This window comes from Anastrepha obliqua, chromosome 5 (genome assembly GCF_027943255.1).
Source record: "Anastrepha obliqua isolate idAnaObli1 chromosome 5, idAnaObli1_1.0, whole genome shotgun sequence".
In the NCBI taxonomy this organism is placed as follows: Eukaryota; Metazoa; Arthropoda; class Insecta; order Diptera; family Tephritidae; genus Anastrepha; species Anastrepha obliqua.
Genome location: NC_072896.1, coordinates 77,865,835 through 77,889,076, shown reverse-complemented (window position 1 = coordinate 77,889,076; position 23,242 = coordinate 77,865,835). Strand labels below are relative to the sequence as shown.

General features: G+C 35.4%; 1 protein-coding gene across 3 annotated transcripts; it reads left to right on the top strand.

Annotated features, from left to right (window-relative positions):
- The first annotated feature begins 1,678 nt into the window (after window positions 1-1,678).
- On the top strand, window positions 1,679-21,908 carry LOC129247873 (uncharacterized). Of its 3 annotated transcripts, none has more exons than XM_054887234.1 (3): window positions 1,679-1,790; window positions 18,314-19,966; window positions 20,077-21,908. In XM_054887234.1, exons 2-3 carry the CDS (start codon window positions 18,378-18,380, stop codon window positions 20,372-20,374), a joined length of 1,887 nt encoding a protein of 628 aa, XP_054743209.1. In that variant the 5' UTR covers window positions 1,679-1,790; window positions 18,314-18,377; the 3' UTR covers window positions 20,375-21,908. The 3 variants fall into 3 exon arrangements, with proteins under 3 accessions (XP_054743209.1, XP_054743208.1, XP_054743210.1); XM_054887233.1 differs by having other exon boundaries at window positions 1,679-1,920; XM_054887235.1 differs by lacking the exon at window positions 1,679-1,790 and adding an exon at window positions 2,053-2,353.
- The last annotated feature ends 1,334 nt before the right edge of the window (window positions 21,909-23,242 follow it).

Below are 23,242 nucleotides of genomic sequence, written 5' to 3'. Positions count from 1 at the left end.
GTTGTACGGAGTGTAGTGTGCCTGAGTATCTTATCAGATAAGTGCCCATCTAATTGGACTCATTTGTAATGGGACTTTCGTTCAATTGCTTCTCCAATAAGTGGCGAGAGTTCTTAATTTTCCCCAATAAAGTAGATGACTTTACGTCAAATATTTTTCTCATGGCGAAACATTATTTCGTACCGCGCCATTGGGCTAACATCCCATATGCCATTCATAATTACTCATTCGCTACGTCGACCGCTCTTTTCATAGACTAAAAAACGCAATTAGTGACAAAATTTGACTTTGATTATCATAGAAAATTGCATGTGTGACCGTGTGCCGCATTCTCTACATAAACAGTTTGAGCTATGAAGTGAAAAAAAAAACACTTTTCTACCAAAAGGAAATTCACAAAAATAATGTTCAATTTTACATTATTTTCATTTAGACTATAAAGATGGCTGAAATGTATAAATTTCAGGACTTGGCGTTATTTATGTCTATGGTTTAGACGGCACATGGGCACTCAATCTCAGTTTTTGCTGACCTCTGTTGTAAACAAATAGCTGCCATCTCACTTATCATGTCAGCAAATCAGCTGGTTCCTTCAAATTCGCTGATATCTTCACCTTCTGTACACCGTACAGTTTACTCAACTGAAGAAATGCGCAAACACCTGATGACGGCTTGCACAGACGCAGAACTTGTGCAACCCTTAATATGCATGTGGGATGGGTGTTTTTATATATTTAATACAAATATATTTTTGGATAAACGGTTGTACCATGTATAGTATAGTTCTACAACCAATTTCCACGTTGTCCAACGGTTGCATTAAAATTAAAATGTTTTAATTTTTGGTGGGCGGAGTTAGCGGTTGTACAATGAGTTGCAATGTATATACGCAGATTGTACAACGAACTTTATTTACATTTTTCTTTTTAGTTATTTACACAAAAAATTAATTAAAAAATAATAATAATAAAATAGCAAGTAATAAATAAAATAAAAGTTCATCAATTATAATAATAATTATTATTACTGAAGAAAATTTCACTTGATTCTTGCATTTTGCGAAATGCTCGTGATGTTGAACATACGTCAGAATAATACTGAATGTGTATACTGAACGTCCGTCCAACTCATTGTACAACATGTTGATACAACGGTTGGATCTTGTATACTCTTGGAATCATCACACCGTTCTTGCGACTTCATTATCTTTAAACATACATTTTAGTTCAATTGCAATTTAACTAACCTCTAACACAGTTTTCCATACAACAGGTTGGACAAAATATTAAGTTTAGTTACGGAATTTAAGTTTACACTAACTGATTTTCAGTTAAAGCAGAGGTAGCTACAGTAGGGCTGCAATTAGGTTATTTTGTATTTACTTGATCTCTAAATTGTAAAATTTTGTTTAAGTTACTCTAAAGTATCAATCTTTGTCTGTAAACTTTTACATTCTAGGGACCAAAAGCAAAAACAAAACATATCGCTTTTGTTGTTTTGCTCTAACGCTCCTTAGTGCCTTAAATACCAACAAACCAAATGTTTGACGTTATCCATCACTGCCCTCCGAATTGTAGCTTATCTGGCAACGCCAACACAATGTTTCAATGAAATGCAACCGTGCGAACGAAATCGGCATACCTATTTTATATTTTTATTCCAGTTTTTCAGTGCCAGCAAGTATGGCGTTTGGTTAAATTCGCAGAGTGTAAAGTTGTGAAACATTATTGTGAAAGCAGGAAAATTAATTCAGTTGAATTTTATAACTAGTGTTAATAATACAAATGAAGGTGCGAATTTAAACAATCTCTACAAATAAAAATGCACATAATTGATTCGTGTAGACATATAAATAGCTAAATTGAAAAATACACTTTTTTTGGATGAAGGGAAAGGAAGTGGGAATTACGGTTCATACAGGTAAATACTGAGGAATCGTAATCGGTTTGAAGAGCGAACTTGCGAAGCTAAAGAGTGATTTCTAAGAATTCGGTGCAACTCGAAACATATATTATAAAAGATATTTTCGCAGTGAAATTCGGGAAAGCTTTTTTTTATGTCTGATATAAAATTGTGTACACCGAAAATTGAATATCAGTTAAACGCAAAAGGTTCCAAGAAATTTTACCGAAAGGCAGAAAAACGGCCAAAAAGAGGCAAAAATTATTGACGCATTGAGATACCAATTTCCGAGAAGCGCATTTCTAATTTAGACCGAATTCTCAGAAGTGACAGACAAGACAACAACGGCTGAAACAGCCAGAGGCAAAAACAAATTATACATCGTTGTGTGGGGACGGCAAGACATCATGGCAAAAGCGTCAGAAACACAAACAACAATACAGTACGAAAAGTAAATACAAAAGTGTGAATGATAGAAGTAAATTACGCGGGGTGTAGTGTGGATAGCGCAAAGAGCAGAGCGCCACATCGCATTAAATGGCAAAGTACTACAACCGTGTGTGTGTGTGTGTGTGTGTGTGTGGGAATGTGTCAGTGTATAGTACAATTCAAATTGGAATGAAAGAGCGAGAGCTAACTAGGCAGCTGAGAAAGAATTGACTCACTGTTGCCAACTCTTGAAAAAGGTGTGCAAGTGTTGAATTGTGTGCATTGTATTGTATGAGTATCAGCGTGTGGCAGAGAAACAAAAAAAAAACTTCATGTATGTAGTTTTATTTCAATTCGTGGGAAATTTTTAATTGTTCCCGTGAATTTACAATTGAGGCGAAATGAGTTTGTGAATGTCAAATTAAAAATTGAAGAAACAAAAGTATTTAGCATGAATTTCATTTGTCCCGACTTAGCTAAGTGCAAAAATGATTTATTGTCATTATTTCCTCGAAGAGCAGCTTGCTTTCTTTAATTCAGGTGCTTTATGAACTCCATCATACATAGTGTTATACCATTGATCCTTTTATTCAATGAATATACTATATATTTTGCATACTTTGAAAGTCATTCGCTTGTATAAGCGTTTGAAGATACATATATACCTACATACTATATACCTATCTATCATATGTGCTCAGCACACGCAAAAATGTTCATTTATAGTAGTAACTCAAGATGAAAATATGCGAGTTGGAGGCTTGTCATGGGTTGTGACATCATACCATTAGTACAATATGACTCGTGCGCGCGCTCATTAGCACGTCTACATACATATATCTGCGACTACATATATATTTTATTGTTTTATCGTGAAATGCGTTTCACTTTTACTATTTTTACTAAGTGAGACAATTTGTACTCTCCCGGAATAGTGGTTAACTAACATGGGGAATTCCTAATAATTTTTCTGACTATGTCTATAAAATAGCAAAAGTAATCATTCTAAGATAACGTGAGGGAATTCCTAATAAGTCTTATGGCAATGTTTATAAAAGAGCAAAAATAATCATTCTAAGATAATGTGAACTTTTTTTAAGTGAAAAATCCATGAAGTGATAAGAAAATTGCTTGTGCAATGCGAGCCTCCTTCTCATAAAGTTGTATTTTCCTGATATGTTTCTTATTCATATTGTATTGAAGAGAATACAGAAGGTGGCGCTTTCCGAAATCCGCTACTTTACCACCTTTGTGTGCAAATGTACTTAAGTGCACATGTCTATGTACAGGATTTATTCTATAATCTTGGGTTTCCTCTCAGTTTCGCTTATTCTTGACCAATTATTATAAGGTTGTGGAAAGAGGTACTTTTCGCAAGATAGGAGCAACACCGTCAGAAGTACGCAGTCCTCAGTCCAGAGAGTCATGAAAAACTTTTAAAGAAAGTTAAGATTTCATATCCCGTCCACGAACTGGCGTACCTCCACCACTTACATGTCGGTAGGGACGATCGTGCAGCAAGTACAAAATAACCCTATTGTTACGGCAAGAAAAATTGCAGAAAACTTTAATTTACAATTTTCCGAATCTGTTAGCAAAGGTAGTGTCGAAGAACTGTGAAAAAGGCTACTATACTTAGTATACACCGTAGATATAATTACCAACGCCATCTATTCGCGGATCAATGACAGCTACGTTTCGAACAACAAGAACATTACAAGATACGCTATCAGCTAAAGGGTTTTTTCAATTGGCGCGGTCGATTTTGGCGCCCTGTGGCAGCCATTATGATTTGGTGACATCTATCAATTCTTTTGTTTATTATTCAGTTTTTTATGCTAAATCATCATGGCAAGTCACACGATCGAAGCTGCTCTTAAAGACGAATGGGCTAAAATTGATCCTTCCGTTTGCAGAAATTTGGTGGAGTCAAAGCCGAAACGACAAATGCTGTTATTAAATCCAAAGGATTTCCCACAAAATATTAAGTTTTATCTTTATTGGCTTTTAAAGTAAAATTAATTTCCATGTCCGAGTTCTTTTTTGGCGTGAATTCGCCTCATTTTAAAAGTTTTTTGTTATTGTAAAAGAAGTGCACACGATTTATCTTATGTTTTTGTTATTTCTTAAATTATATAAATAAAGCATTTAGAAATCGAAAAATATTGTTTCAAATTGCCTTTATTTTAGCAGTGTTTTTTATACAAAGTTTTAACTAAAGTTTGTCCGAGTTCTTTATTGAGCCACTGTACTTAAAATTCACTATCACTCTATATTAGTGTTATGGAGATATGTATGTACATATGTCGTTTTCTAAAAAATGAAGATTAGTTAAAATGTGAAAGTTTTCCCAAGCAACGGAAATTTCGGGCTAATAAATGCGGACTGATGTGAATGCTATTTAAATTTAATTTTCCTACACCAAATTGGAAACAATTGATAACTTGGGTCTAATTTTCCGAGGAAGATATGTATGTTAGTGTGTCCATTTGTTTTGTACCCGTCATTATACAAGTATTTCTTAGAATTTCGATACCGTACACACAGATATGTACATACATATGTATGTGTGGAAATTATACGCGCGCGTGTATTACTTAAGAATTAATTCTACTATTCCGTTTGTTCTTAACACGAAATAAATGTTGCAAACCTACATACATACGTAGATATGTATGTAGTATATACGTGTGCAACTTCATCGATAAGTATTTTCTATAAATTCACATACATATGTACATACCTATGCATTCACATACAACAAACTTGGTAATTACTATGAATGGCTTTCGTAAATTTATTATATAGTAATCTACAGCACTTAACATTATTTGATCAGATATCGTTTCCTAGAAGTTGGAGAGTAATACGTTTCAGTAATACATAGGCACATATGCATATACATATGTACATACATATGTGCGTAGTAGGCTTAATAGGCAAGCTTCTACGAAAAAGCTTATCAGTCAGGTACCGTTTTAAAAGTTCATAAGCCTCCCCAATTTCAGAAATGTATACGTACTACTGATTGGTTTATGCAAAAATAATATACATGCATCCATTGCTGGAAGGACGTCACAACTCAAAAAATCAAAAATTGGGCGAAAACGTCTTTAATTTAGTATGCCTCACTAAGTAAAACAAAGTTCAAATTATTATCTGAATAGATACCGCCATTCATTTTTATCAATGTCAAATAAGGCCAATTTTCCGTTTACATATTGTAAATGGGGACAAAAAGAAGCTATTTGAAGCTGCCAAACAATCCTGGTTGGATATTCCACTCAACGTTATCAACAATCTAATAGCTTCCATGACAAAAAGATGTAGTGAGTTATAAAAAATAATGGTTATGCTATAAAATATTAGTTAATTATTGTTATTCCAATATGTTTTGTCGCTCTGAATATCGTATATGTTTTGTTTTTTACGCATATAATTTTGTCAAGTAAACTATTTGTTAAGTTTTTTTATGCATTCAAGAAATAAATAGTTCGTCGTAATTTCTGGGTATTTAATTTATATTTGAAATGACATTTCACGATAAGAAAATATAATTACATCGAAGTACGAATGAGTTCAATATGATTTGTCCGACACTGTAGGTCCATTGGGAGTAGGATGAGCTTGTTGAAGCTTGAATCACAGCCGCAGTGTTGCTTGATTTGTGAAAGTATCACGTTCGATGTAAAATTCTCCATCCTCTCCCGATGCCGCCACTCGCTCGATTCTCTTTTTCTTTGAGCTATTTTGAACAGTGTCTCCTCTACATTTACATTTTTCATCCCCACCTCCTGACTACTCAAATGCACCTCCGGTTCAATGAAGTCGTCAAAAGCACTAGTATCTTCGGGATCATTTTCGTAGTCCACCCTTTGTATCTTCACCCCTGATGTATGGCTATTTTCCGGCACAGTTGGGTCCATTGGGAGTAGGATGAGCTTGTTCAAGCTTGAATCACAGCCGCAGTGTTGCTTGATTTGTGAAAGTATCACGTTCGATGTAAAATTCTGGCAACATTATCAAAAGCATTACGTTCGAAGTGTCAAAAATTCGGCAAATATTGCGCGCGAATACAAATAAATCAGCATCAAAAATTTTTTGTTTGCCGAACATCAGAAAAGTATCAGTTGAGCAATTGCAACAGCGTTGCAAATTGTCATCAGTGCAGTAGTATTGCCGCTTTTATTGCGTGCCTCGAATAAGCCCGATATCTCACAAAGGTGTTCAACAGATCTATGGCCACTCTCATAATTCCTGACAAGTGGGAAACAGGGAGAGTGGTCCTACTACTGAAACCTGGGAACCCCGCCAACCAAGGAAATCTTATAACCCGATAACTCCCCCTTCCCCAGTAGTTAAGATTCATGACCCCCACTCTACACGAAACGTCTAATCCAATCACACATTAGCATGTATTCCGCATAGTGCACAGTACCACCACAGCACTCACCGGTATGAATGCCCAAGAAAGCCGCGGGCTCCATCGAAACTGTCCCTGCGAGAAGACTGTCCTAGTAGCGCTGGACCTGAAGAAGGCTTTCGACACAGGCAGCCACTCCACGCTATTATATGATATTTTTCGACCATCCCGCCGGGATTGAAGAGGTGGTTACATTCGTCAGTCAGCTTTCGAAATCAAACTCAAAACAGGAGGATAAAGGTACCGCAGGGTAATGCCCTTTCACTATTGCAAATTTTAAGAGGGAGTCCCATTGGTCTCCTATGCTGAGGATTGTTCGACAATGGCGTCGGACAATGGCTTGTGTTCCAAAGTGAACGTTTATCTCAACAGCCTTTCTCGCTTTTCCACTTCGAGGAATTACCAACTCTTTCCTCACTAAAGCCACCTTGACGAAGGAGGTCAAACTCTAACTAAGAATGAAAGTCGATAACACGCTAATACCGACCCTTAACAACCCCAAAATTTTGGGCGTCACCTCCGATAGTTTTATTTTTCAGCGTACACAACCGTAATTGCCACAAAGGTACTCAAATCGCTGTCCGGTAGTACTTGGGGCAAAAACAAAGAAATGTTGCTGACGCACATAAACTTAAATCCCATAAAACACGTTTTTAACATTCTTGGCACATAGAATCTAATCAGAACTGACATCAACAAGTATTGGGGTCTGGAAAATGTATGACCGCCTACGCTTTGTTCCATTTTAAGTGTGACTAACTATTTAGATTCATAAGTATACACAAATGTACATACATATACATATTGTTATTTCCTTTTTATCACTTTAACAAGTTCCGAGAAGAATCCGTTCAATATTGTTAACGATTCACTTGAATCTTGCGCCAACTCGCACTCACTACCAACCCAAAAACGCATACAATTTGATGAGAATTTCCTGGAATGCCGAAACAAAACCCAAGCGGCGTTTTCGCCATAAACCACCTGCCCTCCGCAGGCGAATGTCAGTTTAAATTAGTTTGCGAAATCACTGCTTCAAAATACGTATGTATGTTTGTGCATATCCACCGTAATTTTCATTTCCAGCTAAAATTAATTTAATGAATGTGTATGAAGCTACATGCATACCTACATATTTATGGCTATGTGGACTGGCACTGTTTAATATGCTTAATTTTCCGAAACAGCTGAATTAATAAGTACAAATAATTTACTATATTGTACATATGTATGTATATAAACTCTTTTTTTTTTAAGCGGTCGGTAGCTTTCGTTGTTATTTAGAATGGATACCGTTAGATAAATAAAAATACCATTTCGTTTACCCACTGCTTCAATACGTGAACAAATAATTCGTTCTCCTTTTATAAACTGGCTTTTCGAATACATAGTTTTACAATTTATAGTAAAGGGTCTTTCTAAAGTGACACATAAGTGTCAGTAGTGAGTAATTCCTAGACGATACCTTTTTATGCCATCTTTGACATTTTTCGAGTAGAAAGATGCGCAATTTTACGCGATAGAACAACACGTTAAATTATTGAAAGTTATTATGAAAATAGTTGATCTTCAGGAACAACATATCGCCAAGTTCGAGATTTTTTAGGTGGAAATAATCGTCGGTATGAGTCATCAGTTCAAAGGTTGGTGCAATTTCAAGAAACCGGCTCTGTCGAGGATAAAAAGAGGAGTGGCAGACCAAAAACTGGACGTCCTGTTAAGAATATCGCCGCTGTAGCGCAAAGTGCTGCTGAACAGCCTTCAAACTCGATATCTCGATGCTCTCAAAAATAAGGCATTGCATGGATCGACTCTTTTTATCTTTATGTTCCCATCACAGTCGGATCTACGTTACCGAAACGACCCGTATTTATATTCGGCTAAGGACTGTCACTCCAGCGGCATTTCCCGTGGATACATGGGTAATGTTTTTTCTGCTCCAACAACAACTGTTTTAACCTGTCGACGCGCTCATGGTGGGCAATTAAATTATGTAATTTTTCACATCTTTTGGAATACGTAAAAACAGTGCAACCTGAAAGATTCTAAATTTTTTACGTTTTTAAACATATTAAAACAACATCTAGCGAAGGTCTCTTCAGACATTGTTTGACGGCGATAGAACTTTTGAAATATTATTCCCAAATATACTTTGTCCATTAAGATCTTCATAAAATTAAATACTTTCAACTTTAACTATTAAAGCTCCAAGGGGTTTCTCGTGGAACCTATGTATGTATGTACATATGGTACATTTTCAATAACACAAGTCGACAAGAAAATTTACCTTATGCGAGAGTATTTTTCCAAAAATGTTCGACGGTCACAACTGCTCTGGTGATAGTTTTCTAGATATTTTAACTTCAAAGTGCAAAAAACGCTATTTTGATTTTATTCCACTTTCAACCCATGCCATGCCATACCATATGGCACTACGTAAAGCAATTTACTCCATACTTTACAAAATTATTGTCAAAAAATGGAATATCTAAATTATTATGATAGTTCAGAAATCTTAACTATCTAAAGTTAATTTGGTCTGGACACTTGTCTGTTCAGTTCTTTCCTTGAAGTCTTTTAATGATTGCGCTCGTACCATCGACTAAATCGACTTTGCAAAGTTTAGCAATAAGTTTAATCAGTAACTCGATTTTTGGGGCCTACCAAACTTCTCTGATGAAGTTTTCAACCTACATAATATACATATACATATGTATGTAGCAATATTTTGAAGTAATGAGATTCAATTTATACAATGAAATGAATACATTTTTGTATTTTATGTTGAGAAATGAAATGAAACAAAATAAATAAGATGTCTGCATACTCTGTTTTTCCATTTTCGCAAAATATTGTGAAATATAGAACACTTTCTGTATCAAATAAGTTGTGAGTCCAAGCAAATTGCTAAATATTTACAATTTCGCTATTAGATTAACTTTTCCCTCTTTGGCTTAACTGCATTCAGTAAGGGGTACATAACATTTCTGTATCGTATCAAATTTTTTCTTGCTGTCAAAATTACTGATGAACATGATTGTCTGTGTTTTTACAGCTAAATGGGGCAATCAACAAATTTCTAAAAAGTAAAACCAAATAGAATTTTCGAATTAGGTTTTGAGACCTGTGCAAATGATGGTTGATTGTATTCCCAAGAAAATTTCTCTTACGCACATTTTCAGATGCGCACACATCTGTACAACCAACCAAGCAAACACAAAGCAACATCATTTACTTTTCTATAGAATGCATTCTTATTCCAGAAACAGAAAATGAAGTGGGTTTGAAATTTCATATGAATTCCGCGTAGTGTAAAAGCAAGGCGGCATGCGCACACATCTACAAACGATCTAACAAGCACACATAGATACGAGTATGTATGGATGGATGTATGCTCATGTATACGAACATATAAATATACCAACCACCGTTTTCAAGGCAAATTTCGTTTTGTGTGAAAACGTTAACTGACCAGAATTTTACAAGGAAATTGGAGGAAGCATTTACGGAAAAAATCCATTAAATACATTTCCGCGGAAGCAATTCTGATCGAAAGTGGTGAGCACGAATTACGAATTACGAATAAGCGACATCATGTGCATATTTATACTGCCACATCATGCATATACATAAATATATGGGCATGCATACATACATATTTACTGGTATGTTATGTGGCCGATTTCTTTAATAGTTGAGTATAGAAGCATGTGCATACATATTTAACATATGCTTAAATTAAAGTTGACATCGCCCCAGCATTATGTATGCATGTATGTACATACATATGTATGTGTATCCAATATATTAAGCCACATGCATGATGAAATACTTGCTGTCTTTCTGCGACTCCAAATTGAAGTTGACTACTTACAACCAAACGTAGTATATGCATATGTATATGTAAATATGTGCATACCAACTACCCTGTAGGCTATATTTAGTGGAGTCGGAAATTTTTGACAAGATTTTAATTAAATGTCTAAAAATACTAAAATCGCAACCGAATGTTAGTGACTTGAAAAAGATGGCCCCTTTGCAACACTTTCCTCAGCTCCCACGTTGTCGTGAGGTCCTTCCAACCCTCCGGTCGGCAACGATGGTCAGTTCCTCAAAACGGCCAGCAAAACCTCTAATCATGACGGTTGTAGGAGCTGATCTTAAATTGCATATTTGATTTACCATCGAAGAGATACGGGACCTAGACAGAAAATCGTTTAATTAATGAACAATAATATTTTCGTATCTTTTTTAATCTTTTTGCACATTTTTGGCATAAAACTATGGCTACTTGTCTAAATGCTTTATGCCACCAATTTTATTAAAATAAAAGAAGTAATAACAAAAAACAGCAACAAAAAATGCTGCTTTCAACCCTGCCTGCCCAATGTTAGTTGCTGTTGTACCAATATAAACTCTCCCAATATATTTGCAGCTGGAGTGACAGTCCGTTCAGTCTGTGACAGTTGTTCTAATCACTTCTTGTGAAGTAGAGAGACCTTTTTCATTGTTTAAGTCGATTTGAAATGATGAAAGGCAAAGGCTCACTAGAAAAAGTAGTGATGTTGCACTATAATACAAAATATTATATTGGTTATTTGATTTTTTATTTTTATTTGTTAGATCTATCAAATTTGTGTTATATAGGACATGTACTTTGAAAAATAACCGCACCTGTTCTAATAGTTGAACCGCTTTATCAACTGATAATATGAATGATCAACTGATATATGCCGTTTAGGTGGAAGAACACTTCCAAATTTTGTTAAGGTGTCTCATTTAAAAATTTACATTTAGTTCGAGGTGATTACCCCGCTAGTAATGAAAAAAAAAACAGTTATACGTACTTAGTATTGGTAGGTCTTATTTGGTCTATGTACAGGGTAGGCGGGTAACATCTACTAGATATTATTCATAATTCAGTTACTTCCTACAGGGTATGCTTTTACATGTATGTATGTGTGTGTACGGGCTTGTTTGTTAGCATGTCATGCAGACACTTTATGGTGAACGCCAGCAGGCAGCAGATGGTAACTATTTAGTATGAGTCACTACTATACTATTGTTGGTGCCAGCGGCGCACATCACACCACCACAATATTCTTCGAAATCGGCATTATTAACTGTTGGGCCAACTGTCGCATTGTTCTTTGGACTCGCATATTTGCAGTAAAAGGAAAAAAATAAAAAGCACTATCAGGAAATTCGAGGGTTTGTCCCTTTCACATACATCCATTTGTATGTATGTGCATATACTTGTGTACCCCGTATTGCAAATTCATTGTTGAATTTGGTCGTATTATCTTGGCAACAGGCAGCAACAGCACGTGAGCACTCCACATTGCAGAGTGTAAAGATGATGAGTACACCTACTCAAAGAAAGGTGGTAGAGGATTTTAAAATAGGATCACTTGGAGTCTTTGTGGATGCTCAACAATTTTGCTTCTTCTTCTTTTTTACACCACATCTGTATCAGCGATCGGTAATCGCAACAGAACTGTCATCTTACGTGCATGCTATGACACAATAGTTGAACCAACAAAAGTTGCCCTGTATGAACACGGTCTTAGGGTTATAATTTTCGTAGATATTTCATTGCATGATTGTTCATTAGAAATACATGTGTATGTATGTATGCATGTCGCTCAAAACATTAAATAATAAAAAAAATCGAAGAGAGAGAAAAGCGCAGATGTTTATTTTTTGTTTGCACAACGTTTCTACGAATTGTATCGCTTCATGGTTTCTTGGAATAAATATAGTGAATATGAAAAAGAAATTGTCAAGCTTTCAGATTGACAGTTCGTGGTATACGATATCGCGTACAGGGTACCGTATATTTTATGCTAACAAATTTGCTTGATATCGTATTGAGAGATTTGATATCGCTTTTGTGGTTTATGGTAGGCGATGGTCATTCGCTGGTATACTTATGTACATAGATCATGAGTTAGGTAAGCAGCTGTTGAAAAGGTATTATGATGTACAGCGATGCTTATATGCGGGAGGTGCTTTTTTTGAAAATCGTATACTTATAAGCTCTAACTTTGCATATATTCAAATTCTAGGTTATAAACATTACCGGTGCATTTTATTGACCTGAATGAACGACTACTTCTATTAATTTACATTGAACTTAAATTTCCACTTAAAGGGAATACAAATTGAGGTTTCATTCATTAAATATAAATATATGTATGTATGTATGTGAGTTTGTGCAACAAATTTTCAAGTGCACAGAAATCAATACACAGTTATATTGAATTTTAGTTCGTTTATTGCGTTCTACAAATTTATACTACATACATACAGGGTTGGCCATATTAAACTGACCCATGTGATTATTAAAAAAATATGGAAAAAGAAACATTTTTTTGTGTTTCATTGTGAAAAACATTTAATTTAGTTCAAGGAGATTCGTTTACATCACTTTTTGAATATGATATCGCGCAAGTGGTCGCCCTTAGCTCGTATAGCGTAATGTGCCCGTTTTTCGGCGTTTTCCATAGTTTTGGCCAGCGTCTCGGCCGATATGGCGGCTATTTCCCGTCGGATATTGGCCTTAAGTGCGCCTAGTGTCTTTGGCTTGTTGACGTAAACCTTAGATTTCAAATTACAGTAAAAAGTTATAGGGTTACTCAATGGGTAAGTTTAATATGGCCAACCCTGTACATATGTATGTACGAATTTATTAGTTGATAAAAAAACTATGCAATTTTAACTAAATTCGCATTGTAGCAAGACCGAAATTGTAGTGCTCAATATTATCGATCTAAAGCATATATTTATCTGTACGGATAAGTGCAAAATTAAATTTCAGTGGTAAAGCGGGAAGATGTCCATTTTTTTAGTGCTTGAAAGCTGAATAAGCCTAAAAGCGGGAGCTTATATCGTGATTTTTTTTTTTTTTCATATTTAAATACGTATGAAGGTGAAATTTTCGTACAAGTTTTCTAGTGGTTATAAGCGTGAAATGCTTATAACGAAATTGTAAATATGGCACGCAAACTCCTATCTCGATTAAGAGAATAAACTGTGTTTGTGTTTCAGTGAATTGTCTTGACCCTAGTTTTGAAATGTGCTCTTCGTTGGAATAAACAAAGTGAGTGCTGTTACTTATGCTGAGTACAAATTATATTCTTCACTGGAACTGGTAATACGAAATCTGTCCTTCCACGGAAATAATAAGATGTGGCACAATGAAGACAACACAGTTACACATCTATAGTTCACAATAAAACTAGATGTCTCAACTTTGTTCGAGAAAATTGGTATTTTACCAGTTTGTATGGCATTGTCAAATTCAGTTGCCGCTACTGAAAAATAAAATAAAAATATACATAAACTGAACAACACAACAAAAATATTGGTAAAATCCAGAAATAACGCAAAGATCTATGCTGCCACTTGTGATATAATAAACTCAAATAATTCCTTTCTCTATTATTTATTTGTATTTTTAAAATACACTGAAAAATTTCCAAATATTTTTTGTTTTGTTTTCTTAATTTTAAAGCACAAATTCCTAAGATTACCTAACTAAAAGATACCTGCGATGAAAAATCCAATTAATTAGAAAAGTTTATGATTATTTATAATACATATGTATGTACGTAAAACGCTACAAGAGTATTTAAGCGCTTTTTTATCTTGGCGTTTTTCCCGAAACCACATTTTTCAAAACCGTGGCCATGGTTTATAACTAAACATCGGTTGACCTAAAAATTTATACACAAATTAACCCGCCTTTACTAATCAGCTAGTAAAGCAGTTTAATACACTCGGCTCTTAGAACAGATGCTGTCTACACAAATAGGAATAAAAATGTATGTGGGTTCAGTTCATGTTACGTGGAGTAATGTAAGATTTTTTAATTTTAACTTTATTCAAAAAAAAAAAATTAGTGCTCCTATGTGAGTTTTTTTATGTTTTATATTGATAATTTATAAAAGTGAAACTGAACATTTACTTAGTTCAGATAAAACTTGCGTTCATCATTATGGGGTGTTCTAGAAAAATTGTCTCACATCTCTGCCATTACAATTTTTTATTTTATTTTTTGTACTATACATACACTTGTGGTCACATAAATAAGTTACATCATCTTTCTACAATATTCGCATGATTTTCATAAGACATATTTTATACAAATATATTTCAGTGCATAAAAAACCAAAACCTTGTTATTAAAAATTCTGAACTTTGTATAAAATTTAACAAATATCAAAAAATTATCAACATTTCATTTTTAATCAGAGTTTTTAGAAAACATCTGCGTATGCAGTTTTATAGCCCATTAAATTTTAGTATCATATTTAAAATGAAGTGTAAGTTTAAAGTTGTTAAAAATTGCGTTGATTTAAATTTTTTTTGTTAATATGTTGAGCATTTTATTGCATATAAAATACTTCCGAACATGTGCTTCTAATAGTTTCGTCAAAGAGAAATTCATTTGTAACCGTCTAATTTTCATATCGTCAGGGTGATTTTTATCGCTTAATTACTCTCCTTCATATGAGCAAATATTTTTACTGAAAACATCCTGTTGGAGTTAATTTCGATAATACTGACTGCTGTATTGTGTCAATAAAGGTACATACATATGTATCTGTCTGTAACAGAGAAGTATCGTAATATCCCTAGCTCAATGGTCATCGTAATTAAACATATTTACATATACAACATATGCATAAATAAATTTGTTGATGTCTGAAGTTGTGATCAAACCTGATCTCGCGTACAAACGCATTGCTACGATGCAATAAATCGTCACAGAGATGCATCAGTTGTGTAATTTATATTACACGCCCATAAAACACTCTCGCACCTCCGCTTAATTGTATGGCAAATGCACAAAAAATATAATATAAAAAAAATATGTAGTTTATCCACGAATTGTTTTGTTGTAATTCTTATTTGATTTTGTTTGTTTAGTAATTTGTTTTTATTTTTTAATTCGTTTTTTTATTAATTCTTATTTTTATTAATTCTTTTTTTATCAATTCTTTTTTTTTATTAATTATTATTATTTTTTTATTAATTCCTTTTTATATTTGTTTTAATTCCTTTTTTTTTAATTGTTTGATGTTTCTTATGGGGTTCGTTAGTTGGTAAATCTAAACAAGTGTTCTTTTTATTGTTGCAAATTCATTACCGCATATGCGAACAGATTCATACTTATATGGGTGTGTGTATGTGTGTGTGTGTTTACTTTGTTATACAAACACATGAACATGTGTATCAACCGCGAAGCGTTTTTCATGAATGAATGAATGTCGTAAAAATACAACCAGTCATCTTCAAGGAAAAAAAATCCAATTTCCAGTTGTGTGCGATTGTTTATCATTAAAGGTGGAATTCGTTGAAAATTGATAAAAAATGTCGTTTGATTGTGAACTGCCCTATAAAGGCTTCCAATAGTTTGCTTTCGCTGCACAAGTGCGACGATCTTTGAGGTGTGTTAAACGTTCCGCATTGTCATAAATTAAGTAAATATTTGTAGTGTGTAGTGTAAATTAGTACTGGCATTTTAAGGTCACATAAGGGGTGGTCCAAATACGTGTTTTTTTTTAATCGAAGTTGTTTTGATAATGACATTTCATCCCCGCTTGAGGTCTTGACTGTTAAATTTAATATATCTCCCATGGAATCAAATTAATCAGTTTTCTGTTTTTGTTTAAACAACATTGGAGAAAGATTGCTAACTTATTGTCAAAGTGAGTGCTTGCTTTACCCAAGTTTATGTAAAAAGTGCGTGTAGCCAGCGACTAGAACAGTGGTGTCTGTTTATATATTGCAGCTGTCTAGTACACAAGTGTCAAAAGTGATTGACGACGATGCCATTTAAAAAAAAAAAAAAGAAACATCTTCTGATCGGGTGATTAATTTTGCGCCACCCTTTACTTCACTATAAACTTCACACTGGCGCCTTATATAGGGTTTTTCAGTAAGAGCGCTTCAACTTTTGAACTTTTTTGAATAAAACACAAACGGTTTGACTTTTTTAACTAATTTTTTTTATTAATATCGAGTTTGAACATATACATTTAAGTATGAAATTCGATTTCTTTTGCATGACCACCGCGTGCACGTTTTACGAAGTCCAATCGTTGAACCCAATTTTCGACCACTCTTTTGCATAAATCGGCCGAAATTCCAGCAATTTCGCGTTCAATATTGGCTCTGAGCTCACAAATCGTCGCCGGCTTGTTACTGTAGACCAATGACTTCACATAACCCCAAAACGCGACGGCTTGTTAAATGGACCGTAAAATGGCCGTAATGCTCTTAAAGTAGCAGCAACAGAACGATTATTTTCATAAAAAATTTGCACGATTGGCAATCGTTGCTCAAGTGTGTAGCGTCCCATGATGAAATGTATACTAATGAAGTTTACAAATGACAAGCGAAAAATAAAAAATATTGCGTCGTTCGCCCTCCCTATCGAAAAAAAGTTGAAGCGCACCTATTGAACAACCCGTTAATAGCAAAACTAATTGAAATAAGTGAAGGCAAAATTAAAAAAAAAATCCCAGTATGATTTTTGCCCTTCCTCGATTATTCATAAATTTAAAAAAAAATCCCATGAACTTTTATTTATACTGGTTTTATTACTTGATGAACTCTATTTTGATAGTAAATTAGTGAAAAAAGTGAGTATTGCAAAAATACAACTTTCACTGACTCTTCAACTCTTACTTTATATGACAAAGTGTTCTGTATTGGTTTCATACAAAATGTGCATGCATACCAAAGACCTTATAAATCAATATTCCTAACTTTGTACAAAAATTAAAAAAAAAATGTAACATATCTCAAAAAATTATTACCAAAATGTTCAACTCCCAGAAGTTCACGAAAATTTTTGTGTACTCAGTTTTATAGCCTATTAAATTCGAGAATAAAAAGTCGCACGAAATTCGCCTTGTTTTTTGACATTTTTTTTTTTTGCATACGTTGGGCATTCCATATAAAAGATTTTCTTAAGAACATGTGATTCTAAGAGTTTAGTAAAAAAATACTATTTGTAAACGCCTAATTTTACATGTATTTTGTTTTTGCAATTTAGTCAGCTGATTATTTTCCATGTATTTTGTTTTTGCAATTTAGTCAGCTGATTATTTTTTCCATGAATACCGTAAATCCCACGAATTTCAAGTAACGCTTAAAATCCACTTGATAAAGATTAATTGGTTTCAACAAAACAAAAAAATGCTCTCACAATTCTTAGAAAGAACAGTCGTTAGCTTATCGTACTTTCTCCGAAACTAATTTTATCGTTATTGCCAATTTTCAGTTGAACATGTCGTTCGATTGCTGGAAGAATGTCTTAACTCAAAAAATTTAAATATTCAATTTACTATGCTTCTCTAAGTAAAAGTACAGGCACTCTTTCATCTAATGAGATACTGTCATTATTATGATATACATATGCCATTCTTGCAGCAAATGAGGATAGCTATTTAAAAATAGCTTTAATTTTAAGTGCGTACATACATACAAACATACATTTCCATTCAATATTTTTACTCAGAAACAATTTTGTTTACTTTATTTCAGACACAACTAAAATTGCTGTGCCAGATTCAATATAGAAATTAAAAAATTGTGTAAATATATTCCGATGGGGCACCGTTCCAGCAAACTATCTGCTGGCCTCACCAACGGTAACACTAGCATCAACAAAAGTTCAACTACAGACACAACGTCATCAGCTAAATTGTCCAAGCATTCAACTCGCCGTCATTCGTCACGTTTTCCAAAGTCGCGCTCAGTAAATAGCGACTGTAATAAGAATTATCGCAATTCAATTGCATCACTCACCAGCAATAGCACTAACGTCGCCACTGTGTACGGAGGCAACAAGTTCTTGCCTATTTTGCAATTGGACAGTGGCGATTCAGTAACCGAAGACAGCGGTCTAACATCAGTGTCCAACAACACACCAGGACAGATTATTATAAAGATACGCTTCAAAACGCATTCGCAGTGTGAGATGGATAATGCACAACAGAGTACACTGCCGTCAACATCCCACACGTCCACCCAAACTGAGGCAAGGATCGAGAATTATCGGCGCTTAGTGGATACGAATTCGAATAAGGTGCTGCACATAGATGCTGAAAAAGTGGAAATCACTAGAAGTTCGGATAACTCATCGTTAAATAATAATAATAATAGTAGAGCATCACTTCCGGTTCATTTAAATCCGCTACGCATTACTGAACCGCTGCCGGAACAAAGCGCAGACGGTGGTGTTGATCCCGTGGAGTACTACGAGGTTACCGAAGAGGCTTCTGCTGCCTCCATACGCAACCGGCCGGATAGTAGCCGGCGTCAGAGAGCGAAGTCGGCTTTTATGAATTTTAGAAGCATGTTGGAATCGTCCAGCTGCAGCATCAGTAAATCGCATTCGAATAAAATATCGAATGGCAATAACAACAATAATAATAATAACAGCAGCACCAATCATTCCCACAGTATTCCACAATCACTTCCAGTATTGTCAGTTGCACCAACGCATCAGCAGCAAATACGGCCGTTTGATGGTGAGACAACAGGATTGTCGAATGCTAGTGCTTCCAGCATTTACCATAGCACACCTATTTGTAATCCCACTCCTGCATCAGCTTCCGACGCAATTACATCCACTCCAATATCAATTACTACCTCAACAGCAACACTTCCACCACAGACCTCAGCAACCAATCAGCTGGCCATATGGGCATCCAACAAAGATGTCATCATTTCCTCCATAAACTTGGTGGTATGCCCATCAACAGCGGGCGGCGTCACATTGGAGCGTCTGACGGCAACAGAACTCGTTGCTGGGAATAATGACGGTAGTGGCTCTATTGTAAACTGCAGTGCTGATCAATTAAGCCTGGTAGAACGCGAGAACTTGAATAGCGCAGCGCACACTTCGTTGCCGAAGAGTAGTATACATGTCGCACCTAGAGCGCTGTGTCCCATTGTGCACTCGCAAGTGGATTTTGTGCACTATCTTGTACCTGATTTAGAGCGTATTTTCAACTCAAGCTTTTACTGGGGCAAAATGGATCGCTATGAGGCTGAGCGTCTACTGGAGGGCAAGCCCGAAGGAACATTCTTATTGCGTGATTCGGCACAGGAGGAGTACTTGTTCTCGGTGACATTCCGCAAATACGGACGATCGCTGCATGCGCGTATCGAACAGAGTGGCCACAAGTTTAGGTAAGCATCTTAAATATGCGCCATAAGTTTCGAAAAATGCACTTCATGCGTTATTTGGTTCGAAAATTAAGGTTAATATTTACACTACTTATCTTCTATCTTCTTAACAGCTTCGATTGCCACGATCCAGCCGTTTTCAGCACTTCCACAGTGACCGGTTTGTTGGAACATTATAAGGATCCCGGCAGCGTCATGTTCTTTGAACCAATGCTGACTGTACCATTTCATCGCGGAACAGTCTTCTCCTTACAGCAATTAGCGCGTGCCGCCATTGTATCACACAACACCTATGATGGCATAGCTAAACTAGAGCTGCCGGCGCGCCTAAAAGCATACCTTAAAGAATATCACTACAAACAGAAGTTGCGTGTGAAGTTGCTCGATGAGACACTACTTACATGTACCTAGTGTCCGCTAAATGCGGCCCATTACCGTAGCGGCGTAGGTGATGGTGGCCGAATAATGCTGCATGCAACTACTGCAGGTGCATTTGGCCTGAATTTCGAATCTGGTGTTGATGGGAGTGGCAGTGGTACGAGCAGCAATGTCACCGCACATGTGGTTGATGGTTTGCTGAACATGCGTGTGGTATCAGTGGAGACATTACATGACTTAGCCGAACTGGAAGATTTGCAACACGCGAGCTCATTCGTTACCTACGTACAACATTCAGCTGTTGTGGAGCAACTCAATAGAAGTTGTGTAGGCAATGAAGTGTGCAACAAGCCGCAACGTCGTCAACAACTGTTTAAAATACCAAATCGCATGACAGAGTTATTAAGTCGTGTAACAGCTAACTTAAACTGTTACAACAATGCGCAGCGTCATAGACGACAACGGCAGAAGCAACGGCAGGAAGAAGAGGTGCCATCACCAGAACACCCAGAACACCAGCAAAACTAACACGTTTAGGCTAGATAGGAAATAACTAAGACAATCCCAGTGAATATGAAAATCAAAAATGCAAACAAAAACTCCAAATCATATATGAAGGCAACAGTTGAATGTGTACACAAGTGTAATGATGTGAAAACAAAAAAGTCTACCTACCGTCGATTGCACTGTTTAAATTGTGCATCATCAAGTATCAAAATAGTATTAAGCAACAGCTACTTATAATAATAATTTTTTAGTTTTGCGTAACAAGCAAGCGGAAACTAACAAAATTCACGCTCTTAGCGTGCTTTTACTTTTGAATTTGTTCAGCGGCACATTTCTATGGGTCTACATACCGCTGTTGGTTACGCACCAAAACGCATTTGCTAAAATAGTATTTATGCTAGTTTTTGTGGTAGCTTAGATTAAATATATATATATATATATATATGTAGTATAAAACTATTGAAATTGTACTAAATATAAAATGTAAATATGTTATTTGCTTGTTACTATTTTAATTCATAGAATTTTCTACTAGTTTATTGTAATATAAAAAATAGTTTTTAAAAGTTTAGTTAATGAAATTATTTATTTTCTCATAAATGTATGTAAACTTATTTATTACATATCTGTTTTCATGGTGTGAACTCAACTCCTCTCCTCTTCTCATTACCATCATTTACATTATATTATATCACTTTGTTCTTCACTTCCTACATTTATTTATTTATTCTTCTTGGTTGTTATGTCCATTACAAATTTATACATCAATTGTAAATACTATTGTATGTACACATACTATTGTTGAAGTGTACTTTGATATTCCTATATAATTTTTATTTGGTTGCTGGAACTTTATAATAATTATTGTTAGTGCCAGCAAAGTAAAAGAGCGAACAAACAGTTTTAAGATTTTTGGGAGAGAAAGTACAATACTTTGCAGTCATAATGTTCAACTGTACTTACATATCCATGACTGTAAAACTGAATTTATTATAAATGCAATTGTTTAAACTCGTTTTGAAAATATTAAAGAAATACAACTAGAAGAAAAAAACTCAAATTTGACGTATTCATAAATAAAGCCGCATGGGATTTATGGGGGCGGGATGGAAGTAAATCGGGAAATCGATTAATTTGCAGATGCGTAGATGACCGTAGCATATCTGAAATATGAATTATGGTAACACTACAGCATTTCTGCTATCAGAACAACTCCGATTGTAGACATAAGAAGCGGTGGGGCGAGGTATTTTGTCTCAAAAAGTTCCACTTTCTACTCCACTCCACTTGCTAAAAGCAGAAGTAGCTCTGGAAATGCAGTCGATATGGGAACACTAAACCTCTTACAAAACTGCCAAAATTGTGCGACTTGGAATACGAAAACTGCAAACTTTATTTAATCACTATCCAGCAAAATAATGGTTGGAGCACTGACGGGACACTCGCATCCCACATCACGAAGCCAAAATGGGATTAGTCCAGAGCGATGCGTGTAACACATGCAACGAAGCGAATGCTAGGCGTACTATGGAAAACACATACTTTCCCACTGCCCTGCTTTTTACAGGACTCGACAAATGTGCCTAGGATCAACATATTTTTATCCCTTGAAGTATATTCCTGACAAAAGGCTGAGCGGCCTGTTAAAACTCGCGAAGACGTGCATTAGGAATTACATAAAATAATATCTTCGACTCCAAATACAGGGTGGCTGATGAATTTTGCTACATTAAGAAACTCAAATAACTTTTTTTTTAGTGTATGGAATTCATTTATTTTTTTTTTTTCAAGTTGAAGGTCATTAAATTTTATTAAATGTAGCTTAACTAGTTTTAAAAATAATTGAATTTAAATGCCCCCCATGCTCGTTGACACAAGTGCGGCATCTTAGTAAAAAGTTGTTAATTACTGCTTTGAGAGTTGCGACAGGAATAGCCGCAATTGTTGCCCGAATGGATTGTTTTAGTTCATCCAAATTTGTTGGCTTTGTTTTATAAACTTCTTGTTTACATAAACCCCACAAGAAAAAGTCAGGTGCAGTAAGGTCAGGCGACCTGGGGGGCCAACGAAATTCAGAGTTTCTTGAAATCAGTTTATTGGGAAATTTTCGTCGCAACTCTGTCATAACAGTCTGGGCTATGTGAGACGTTGCCCCATCTTGTTGAAACCACACAGAGTTGAAAGGAATTCTCTTTCGGCGTAGTTCTGGATAGAAAAATTCTTTCAGCATTTTCAAATAACGGTCTCCAGTAACCGTAACGGTGTGACCATTTTCTTCAAAAAAAAAAGGGCCCGACAATACAGCGTGAAGAAACCGCACACCACACTGTCACGCGAAGAGGATGCAATTCCGTCTCGTGGAGTATCTGTGGGTTAGAAGTACTCCATATTCGA